This window comes from Nannospalax galili, unplaced genomic scaffold (genome assembly GCF_000622305.1).
Source record: "Nannospalax galili isolate Female #2095 unplaced genomic scaffold, S.galili_v1.0 scaffold1475, whole genome shotgun sequence".
Taxonomy (NCBI): domain Eukaryota; kingdom Metazoa; phylum Chordata; class Mammalia; order Rodentia; family Spalacidae; genus Nannospalax; species Nannospalax galili.
The window spans coordinates 395,579-406,929 of NW_008336116.1; the positions used below are offsets into that span (position 1 = coordinate 395,579).

General features: G+C 36.3%; 1 protein-coding gene across 1 annotated transcript in view; it reads left to right on the top strand.

Moving 5' to 3' along the window:
- Positions 1–9,948, top strand: part of Mroh9 (maestro heat like repeat family member 9) — a gene marked incomplete at its 5' end in the record, with an annotated part of 43,664 nt that extends 33,716 nt beyond the window's left edge. Inside the window, 5 exon segments of the mRNA XM_029562455.1 lie at positions 926–1,060; positions 1,154–1,264; positions 1,840–1,942; positions 7,788–7,850; positions 9,236–9,948. Coding sequence (XP_029418315.1) covers positions 926–1,060; positions 1,154–1,264; positions 1,840–1,942; positions 7,788–7,850; positions 9,236–9,483 — 660 coding nt within the window.
- Positions 9,949–11,351: the final 1,403 nt, after the last annotated feature.

Genomic DNA, 11,351 nt, shown 5'->3' on the forward strand with positions numbered 1-11,351 from the left:
ATTAGAATAAATGTCAACATTTCTGAAGGCCATAGGGAAACTGTATTATTTGTTTATTTGATGGTTGAGTTTTTGTTTTGATTTTGTTTTGTTTTCAGGGATTTTTTTTTTTTGAAACAAGATCTCTCTGTAGCCCCAGTTGGTCTGTAACTCACTATGTTGACCATGCTGACTGATCTCACAGAGCATCTTCCAGAAAAGTTGAATAGGAATATATTAGAATAAATGTCAACATTTCTGTAGGCCATAGGGAAACTGTATTATTTGTTTATTTGATGGTTGAGTTTTTGTTTTGATTTTGTTTTGTTTTCAGGGATTTTTTTTTTTTGAAACAAGATCTCTCTGTAGCCCCAGTTGGTCTGTAACTCACTATGTTGACCATGCTGACTGATCTCACAGAGATCTGCCTGCCTCCCCTGAGAGCTGTGATTAAAGGTATCACTACAGCCTTATTTTTGTTTTTGAGACAAATCTTACTACATAGCCTAGGCTAGCCTTGAATTTGTAATCCTCCTGTCTCAGACACCTGAGGCATGTGCCACCATGCACAATGGGACTATGTTTCTATGGCTTTATAGGTGGTTCCAAAACTCAAGAATTAATTCACAGTATGACATCCAACCAAATTCATGAGTTCTTTCTGTGCCTGGCTAATTTCACTTAGTGTAATGTCCTCCAGGTTTAGCCATATTATTGCAGTGATAAGCTTTGCTATATATTATGGCTAAAGTGTGTGTGTGTGTGTGTGTGTGTGCACACACACGCATGTGTGATGCAGATACATAGTATATATACCTATGGAGTATATATATATATACATATATATGGACTATACATATATATCATAATTAAAGAAGCATATTATGCCCAAATGAGACCTTTACCTTTCTTTGTGTGTATCTTCCGGAAAAAAAGTGTCATTCAGTGTCTGGCCATTCAACACTTTGGTGAATTACTATTAGATATGCATCAATACAAACGGATGCTAAATCCTTTAGTCCTAGGCAACCTTGTGCCTCTGATCCTGTTTTTGGAGTCTGAGGAAAAAACAATAGCGACTGTAAGAGCTTTGATATTCCTTCTTTAATTTAAAAACATCACAGCATTTATGGGACAGTAAATCAGTCTTCATTGGTCTTATTCTACCTTTCAGGCGTGTAGATGTACAGTAGGCATCTGTATCTCACAACTAAAGTGTTCAACATCATATCTGCTTCAAAATTACAATTTTGAACTTCTGGTTCTCGACATCTGTAACAATCTTGTGAGTAGCCCTCTGTTTTTATAATCATAAGAGTTTCAGGAAAAACTTAAGGGATACACAAAGTGATGAAAGGTGCAGTGGAGAAAGGGGTGATCTTGGAGAAAGAATGTGAAGAAACAGTGAGGGCTTGAAATGAAGAGAATTTTCCACTTCTTCAACACTGATCATTCATCTGTCTTCTTTCTCCTATGTTGAACTATGGGTGGCTATAAACTTAGATAGGGCATTTCACATCTTCAAAAGGAAAATTATTTTGCCATCAGCTCATGAGTTGGTCCTCTGAAACCCAGTATGATCAAGTATAGATAAGTGGGAATGAAAGGATTCTAATCACAAGTTAGAAACACAAATTGGGTTGGCAATACAACTTTGGGTTCCAGAATGATATGATAAACAGATTAATCCTTGCCTGTGGCCAGAGGAGTGTACTTCACACATAAAAATCCCCATGTTTAAAATTGGTCTTATTTTATACTAGCAATTGAGTAATTAACTTTTCTTGCTTTGAAACTATTCTCATGGAAGCAAATATGCTTTATCAACAACTAAAAGCATTTTTTCCTTTTTATTCTCAGCTTTCTTCTTATAAGAGTTACATTAAAGAATTAATATCGGATACCTCAGGGTTTCTGGGGAGCTCTCAGATCTTTCTGAAGAAAGGAGCAATTATATTAATAGGTAAATAAATTTAATTCTTTCTTAATTTGTCCTTGAAGGTACAGAATGCAGTTGAAGCTATAAATATTCATTAAAATATTTGCAATTTTTTTCTTTGATTGACAACACTTGCTGTGCTGGTATAGATGATGAAGAGAGGTTAATGATCACAGTAGAGTTCTATTTTATAATACAAAATAAGTATTATCTTATTAAATTATTAAACAAAATATGTTCAACAGGATGTTGAATCCATTAAAATCCAATGTTAAAATCAATATCTAGCCAGGCATGGTGGCGCACACCTTTAATCCCAGCACTTGGGAGGCAGAGGCAGGCGGATATCTGAGTTTAAGGCCAGCTTGGTCTACATAGTGAGTTCCAGGACAGCTGGGGCTACAGGGAGACCCAGTCTCAAAAAAAAAAAAAGAACAACAACAAAAACATCAATATCTAAAGAAGATTAATTTAAAACTTTGTATAAATATCATGTTCAGCACAACCTAAACACCTGTAGCCACAAACTATGACAAATGGGGAAGAGATATCAGATGCAGTGAAGTTTTAAAACAAATGAATGTGGGAGAAGTCTAGGAAGACTCTAGGAGAAGACAGCCAAAGTTCTAGGCCTTGGAAAAATCTGACCAAAGTTTTCCCTCTCCTATGAGAGTCTCACTGTGAAGTTAAAAATGAATAATCCTATATTTTGGAATTCCAAGTTTGGTGATCAGATCTTCCCTTGCTCCTGTTCAAAATCACAATATCAAGAACAGGAAGGAATGAAGAAACTTACAGTCATATAAAACTGTAGAGAGGAGGTGGCCAGTCAGAGTACATGACAGACTGAACCACGCTGAGCACTACGGCTGAGATCCGTGTTCCTCACAGAGAAAAATGAGAGAGAGAGAGAGAGAGAGAGAGAGAGAGAGAGAGAGAGAAAACCTGTGGTGAGAACTTTATTTCAAACCAGTACCATAGTTTCCTTGATATATGGAGCTTTGCACAAACAAATCTCTGTATGAAATCCCAAATAAGTCACTTTTTAATAAAAATAATACAGCATTATTTTTCTATAGATATACCTTAAGGAAAAATATAGAAGAGAAACATATTTTAGAAAATATTTTTACAGAACAGATGAGAATTGTGGCAAATAAATTCATAAATCTAAATTTTTTTTAAATAAAGAGCTAAAGTATCAACAGGCAGATGTGGCAGTACATACTTTTAAAGCCAGCACTCAGGAGGCAGAGGCAGGTGGACCTCTGTGTGGTCCAGGCCAGCCTGGTCTACATAGAGAGTTCCAGGCCAGCTAGGGTTACAGAGAGACTCTGTCTCAAAAAAAAAAAAAAAAAAAAAAAAAAAGATGTGTAAAGTATCTAAAAGTATATAGGACATATATAATGAATCAGGATCATGAAAAGTAAGTTTTCAAAGTATAGGGGGGAAATGTGGGAAAAACATAATTATCATGGAAGAGGAAAGCTCCACTGTAAACAGCAAAACAGAAAATATATACACTATTGACACTAATAAATCAATCGGTGACAAGGAGAACAAAGGAAAGAAAGCCCACACAGGAGACTTACTGTAATTCCTTAAAATATACATTTTAGATCTGCCTTTGCATCTCTGGGCGGCATGGCCACCAGCTGCCCTAGACCAGCATCTTTCCAGGACCCAGCTCCCAGGCCAGTACAACCCCCAAATTCCAGAGGCCAAAATCTTTCCTGGAGGGATCCAGACTTTAGAAGAAAGTCTGAGAGCATCTGATCCTCATCTGACTTGGCCCTCTCTTGGAACTCCTGAAGACAAAAGCAATCTGGCCACTCTAATATAAAATCAAAAGAGAACCAGAAGCTTAGACAAAACAGCTTTTCATGCCCAAGAAGTAAACCAAAAGGCATACAAACTTCACAAAAAAAGCAGACCTAAACTTGAAGGCTTGAGTCTCACACAAGAATCAGAAGAGAAATCCAAATGTCAAAATCACAGAGAAAAAATATTAACATGAAAAGCCAAAATAACATATCCCCACCAAATACCAATAGTCCTCTAGAGAAGTACAATGAGAACCCACTATATATAATGCAGGACATGGACTCAAAAGAACAATTATAAACATGATAAAAGGATTCAGTGATTTTAAAGAACACACAAATCAAAGAACTGAAGGAAGATAGGGATAAACTTCTGAATGAATTCAGAAAAGAGCTAGAAATATTGAACACTACTCAGGCTGAAATGAAAAAGGAAGTGAAACACTCATTAAGCCCGTTAGAAACCACAGGAGAAAGGCTTACCCATAGGGTGAATGAAATGGAAAAGAGAGTATCAAGACTGGAAGATAAAGTGGATGAACATGAACTAGACCACTCAAGCAAAGTTTCTGAAAAAATTAAGAAATCACAAGAATGGAATATGCAGGAATTGTGTGACACTTTGTAGGAATTGTGTGACACCATAAAGAGACCAAACTTACGAATCATAGGCATACAGAAAGGAGAAGAATCCCAAAACAATGACATGGACCAAGTCTTCAACAGACTCATGGAAGAAAATTTCCCAAAATTAAAGAAAGACATGCCCATACAAATACAAGAAGCATATAGAACACCAAAGAGACAGGACCAGAAAAGAAACTCTCCATGGCACATCAGAGTAATAACACTACACATACAAAACAAAGAGACAATACTGAAAACTGCAAAAGAGAAACAAGTCACATATAAAGGAAAACCCATTAGGATTACAGCTGACTTTTCAGTGCAAACTATGAAAACCAGAAGAGCCTGGACCAAAGTATTCCCAGTGTTAAATGACCACAGATGCCAACCCAGATTACTATATCCAGCCAAAATGTCTATTATAGTTGAAGGGGAAAGAAAAATCTTCCATGACATAAATAGGCTGAAGGAATTCATGTCCACAAAACCAGCCCTTCAGAGAGTTCTGGAAGCAATACAAAGAGCTGAAGAAAGGAAGGACTATACCCAAGGGGTTGAGGAAAGAAATCCAATGAAGGTATAACTGTGGAAAAGTACATCTATATTAAGAATGTAAACAGAAATAAAAATAACAGAATTCAATACTCATCTTTTATTAATAACTTTAAATATTAATAGACTGAACTCTCCAGTCAAAAGACAGAGACTAGGTGAATGGATTAAGAAACAAAACCCATCTTTTTGTTGTCTGCAAGAAACTCATCTCACCTTCAAGGACAGACACTATCTCAAAATGAAAGGATGGAAAAAAATATACCAAGCAAATGGTACTAAGAAAAAAGCAGGTGTACCAATTCTAATATTGGACAAAATAGACTTTAAAACTAATCAGAAAAGACAAAGAGGGCCACTTCATTTTGATCAAAGGAACAATGAATCAAGAAGATATTACAATCATGAACATATATTCACCAAACTCTGGCGCACCCAACTTCATAAAAACAATACTACAGGACTTTAAGACCCAGATTAATCCCAACCTGGCATCAAACTAATGACAATTCTCCTGCCTCAGACCCCCAAGGGCTGCCATACCTGTTAGGAGATAACTCTCTATCTTAGTTGCTTGACAAGAGCAAAATTAATTCCCCTCTGAAAAAAGAAACCATAATGTTCAGAGAGTCAAATGACACAAAATTTTATATATAATAACCTGCTTTTAATTTAAAACATACAAGGAAAAATGAATCAACAGAGTTTGGGATATAGCTATTAAAATATGCATATGAATTTAAACATAACTAATATATTCAAAAGATTAATGAGGTGAAATTAAGAGCTCAGTGGATAGAATTAACAGATTACAAAGAACTTGAAAGGGAATTAATTAAATATGTCAAAATAAAAATTTGGCCACAAGATCAAGACTTGAAATAAAAATGGAACTCACGAAAAGAGTGCAGGATATCTCGAGACGTGGCCACAAGTTTTAGTGTGCATTTCAGAAGGAGTGAGCAAGAGAACGAGACAAAGGAACTGTTTGCAGAGATAATGGCCAAGGATTTGCCAAAACTGAAATAAAGCAACAGCAAGAAAGAAAAGATCTAAGTTTGGATAAAAGAAAATAAAACTTTCAAAATTTATATGCAAATAATTGTATGTTTAGAAAATTGGAAAAAATTCAGAAAACTACTCCAGTTAAATCAATCTAGCATGTTTTCTAAAAACAACATCGATATACAAAGATCAATTGGATTTCTATAAATAAGCAGTAATAAATTAGAAAATACACTTCTTTTCACGGTGCTGGAGATTGAACAACAACATTGTATGTGGTGGGCAAGCATTCTAGCATTGGCCTTTATCCCAAACCCCAAATAGAAAATTTTAAATGCCAAATGAAATAGCACCCAAATAAATCAAATACCTTAAAATAAAAGTAAAAATGTAAAAAACTGATACACAGAAAAGCAAACAATGAGAAATGCTTCTAAAATACTCGGGTAAAGGGATATATAATTTTTCATGAATTGCAAGATTAAATACTGTGATAGTGTAAGCTCACCCCAAAGGTATCTGTAGAATTTGGATGTAATCTCAAACAATTCTCACCTGGGATTTTGGTTAAGTATAGGAAATTTAACAAGTTTATTCTAGATTTTATATGAAAGGTTTGAGAATACCCAGGATAAAATGGAAAACCACAAAGTTGAAGGACTTGTACTACTGGATATCAAGACACTTTATTCTTTAAGGCAGTGCCTGGTAGTGTCAAGCTTCACAAACTATTTATTGGTGTGAATGAAAATGCCACCACTTTGGAAAACTGTTTGACACTAAACATTAAAAATAAGTGTAAGAGTGCTGGAGAGATGACTCAGTGGGTAAAATGCATGCATGAGAAGCTGAAATCCCCAGCATCCACCTAAGAAAGCCTGGCATACACCTAGAATCCCAGCATTGGGGAGGTGGTGACAGGCTATCCCTAGGTCTTAATCTCAAGTTCAATGCCAGGCCCTGTCTGAAAATAATAACATAGAGAGCACTTAAGGAAGACACCTATGTAGACCTGCAACCCACACATGCACACACACGTACGCACACCCACACACACACACATACACAAATACACACTACCTGCATACACACCACATGAACATGTACATACATAAATACACACACACACACATACATGCACACACTGAACATAAGCATATCTTCTAGCCAGCAAATCTACTCCAAACCACAATTCAAAATTCCTGTCCAAGAATGTCTATAACATTATCAGTAATAAAAGTCCCAAGAAACTACACAAAAGTCTATTGTCAGCAGGATGGATTAAAATGCTGCATTCATAAGATAGAATATCACGTAGAATGCCATCAGCAAACTCTCCCTGTTTAAAGTCTCATAGTGAATATTTTAGGCTTTGAGCAACATGTGCTGTCATTCTCCAGCTCTTCAGTTCTACTGCCACATGGTGAAAGCAGTCATAGATAATATGTAAACAAAGGCTCCAATAAACATGGCTGTGTTTCAGGGAATCACGGTTCTGCATGTAGCAATGGAAAAACACAAACTGTTGCAACATGAAAGAACACCAATGCATCTCACAACACTATGTTGAGCAAAAGGAGGCAGAACCAAAAGAATGTATTCTGAAAAGTGGAGGAGGTTATTTCAAGGGGCTTGTGGAAGACACCTGGGATACTAATAGTATTCTTTCTAGAGACCCAGATGGTAGCTAAGGTGTGTTCACTTTGTGATCCTTCACTGACACATACAATGCCTTAATTATTAAATAGTAATTGTTTGAAAGTACTAAACAATGGTTTAAGGATTTCGATGTTCTAGCCAGAGCATCAAAAATGTATTTCATAGTTGACTTTGGCATAACTCTCTTTTTACTTTACATATAGGGTATTTGGGAAAAGGCGCAGCACATTTACTACTCAGAGAAGAAATTGATGTCATGCTTGAGGGTAAGAACTAAGATCATAATGAAATCTTTATGTTCAGGTTCAAATAGATTCACTGTTTTGATTTTAGTCACACAGGAGTTTTATAAGTGGGTTCCAGAATGGAAGGTGGTGATGGGTATATGGTTGAGGAAAACCAATGAAAGGACTGCATTAAGAAGCATCTTTTTTCTTTCTTTCTGTTCTCTCTCTCTCTCTCTCTCTCTCAATGTCTTGGTCTCTCAATTTATCTCTTTTATTATCTGAGATCTATCATGTCGGAGCCTTGAGGAGCTACAGGAAATATTTTTTGAGCCTTGCCTATATGACGATATCATCTAGTTGCTGGGCTACCACAGCATATAAACAGAATCCTTTCTTGCAGGCTTTAAATTTCAATGGATTGACTTTATACTTTAGTGGATTGATGCCATTACATTTGGAGAGAAAGAAATGAAAGAGTAATGTTATTCTTTCAAAATGCTTTCATCTTGGGCATCTCTCTTAGCCTCTCTCTCTTGCTTTATCAGGGTTGGAGTTGTAGACAAGTGTGCTAGAAAATAGTGGCTGTCTACCTTTTTTTAAAGTTGACTGTTTTTCAGAGCAGTTTCAGGTTCACAACAAAACTAAGCTGAAAGTTCATGGATTTCCCATGTATTCAGGCAGACTCCCCCCTTACCAGCCTCTCCCACCAGAATGGTCCATTTTTTTTATGACTGAGGTGCCCACTTGACACATCATTATCATTTTTTTCATCCATTCAGTCACTCCCATAATTCAGCACATCTAACTACCTGTTAAATGACAAGAGCTATAATTCTTCCTTCATTTTAAGAGCTTTCTCTTCTTTCTTTCTCCTCTTCTGTTCCTTCTCCTCTCCTTTTCTTTTCTCAGCTGTCCCTCTTCATTCTGTTTCTTTTATCAAAAATTAAAATATGATCCACCCTGTAGTTCACAGTTCTTGGGAGGCTGAAGCAGGAGGATTGCCACAAGTTCAAGGTCATTTATCATAAACATCTTTCCATACCAAAGAATATGCATTGACTTCATTATGTTAAAATACATGTCCTATTTCATTTTCTGATCATCTTACTTTTAAGTAGTTTTGTATTGATACACACTTGGACTGGTTCCAACTTCTTTCATGGTTATGACCATTACAATGTGCACAAACCTCTCCGTGAACATATAGCTGTGCTACTGTGAAAAATGTTCAGCATGTATGTGCTCCATAAATTTCATGATTATTTCCAGTTTACTAGATGCTACTAGTCAAAGAAAAGAATAGGAGAATATGAGAAGAGGGAGATACAGAGAAGGGCCTGGTAAAAGGTGGCAGGGAGGGTCAGGCTTAATGTTGCTTAGACTCTGAAAAAGACTTTGAACTAAGAGTCCCTCTTCTGTTATAGCTATTGAATGAGTGGTCTGGGATGAAGACCCTGTGATCAAGATGTTAGCTGAAAAGACCCATACACTTTTTAAGGAAATAGCTGATAGAATGACCTCCTCCACTGTTCAACAAACCTTCCGAAAATGGTTTAAAATGTTCCACACCACAAAATTGAAGCCCATTTATAACTTGTTCGAGGATCCAACCAGAAATGATATGGGAATTGAAAACCAGAAGACTGATAGAGAAGACCTTAGAACAGAGTGATGAAGACTCTGGAGTAATACAAGAGATTGGAGCAGATCTTAAAAAATAAATGATCCTTCTTTCCCTTATGATGGCCTGAATCTATTTATAGATGCTTTTCTGAAGAATACTAAAAGTTATCACTATTTCTTATAATTCTCTATTAAAATACATAAATCTGAAAATTCTCTCTGTATCTGACAGTAGCCAGAAGCCCTATTTCATGAAACCCTGACTGATGAAACTAAGGTGCGTTTTCATGCTTTCTTGATTCAAATTAGGGAGATAATGCTCCTGTGTTTGTGTTTGTCTTTACATCATATGAAAATATCTCTCATTTCACTTACTGGATTATATGAAAATTATTTCCTTCTGTCTCACAAAACTAAAGGTTCTCAAAAGTCATCATTTCTCACAATTGATGTGTAGTCTAGGAATCACAGTGCCTGACGCCTGATGTACACCCAATAAATATTGGCCAAATGAGTTAAATGCTAATGGAACATATTTCTTTCATGCTTGGATGAAGTTTCCATATACTTATAAGTGCTACCTAATAGAAATAATAAAACAACGGACTATTTTAACTTTTCCCTTAATTTCTATTATTTTATATTACCCAGACATCTCAGACCACATTTTTCAAAACTAAGAAAAATTTCTTTTCCATCTACTAAATCAGCAGGACACCTAAGAGATAGGGCGAATGTTTTTCAAGGACAGTCAATTTCCAGACATTGGAGTCTAGAAATCCATTCCTTTACATGGCAAACTTTACAGACATGTTTAAAGATCTTGTGATGGGGATTGTATGGTAGAGTATCCAAGTGACCCCGATAAAATCACAAATATATTTACATGAAAAAGAATGGAGGTCGAAGAGAAAGATATTTTGCAAGATGATATGAGTCTGACTTTGAAGATGAAAATAGGTTTCATGAGCCAACAAATGCAACTTGAGAAACTAAAGAAAAGACAGCAGTGGATTCTCCCTTAAGCTTCCCGATTCAGTCCATTGAAAATATTTCAGACATCTAATGTTCATAAGTATAAGATAATAAATCCATGATGTTTAATTTGTATTGATAAAGTGGAAATAGAAAATGTACATAAAATACAAATACAAAGCAAACCAAACCCTACCCATAAGTCAATCAATCCATCAGGCAGAACATGGAAACTGTGTAATGGACCTTATACAAATTTTGAGCTTTCGGGGAAAAGCCTGATAGTTATACATTTATATTACTCTCAGAAATTATATTACTCTCAGCCCTCTCCTCTCAGAAATCCCCTTTTTACTACCACCCTACGCAGTAACTGCCTTCATTGTCTTTTCCTCTTCTCTCTCCCTGCTATCCCTTCTCACCCTCTACTGCCTTGATTTCCCCAGGATCTCTGAGTTCTTTCCTCTTTATTTGGCTGAACACTAGGCTTTACCAAAGACACCCATCCAACCTGTATTCCCAGGCCTTCTCTGTGCTCTGAAGAGGAAACAGCATCTCTTCAATAAATTTAGGTGGGGGAAGTTAGGTCTATGAACAGCACACCTAACTTTAGCAAATGGCTATGTTAACTTCAACTTTTAATCTTTTACTGATACTTGCTAGCTTTCCCATTGTTTGTAGGGAAAGGATTGAAATAATTAACATGGCTGTTAAAACCACATAGAGTCTATTATTCGCCAACCTCACGGAGCACTCATCTTTCAGTGTGAACAGGTCCTGCCATGCACCTTCCCTCCATCTCCAGCTACTCAAGCACCATAGGCTGAATCTCCAGTTTAGCAGAGATTCAAATGGGGGTCTACCTTGGGAGTTTGTACCCATGCAATTGCATTTCATTTATTATTTATCACTAGAAGTTATATTCTGTTCATAAAATCTCTC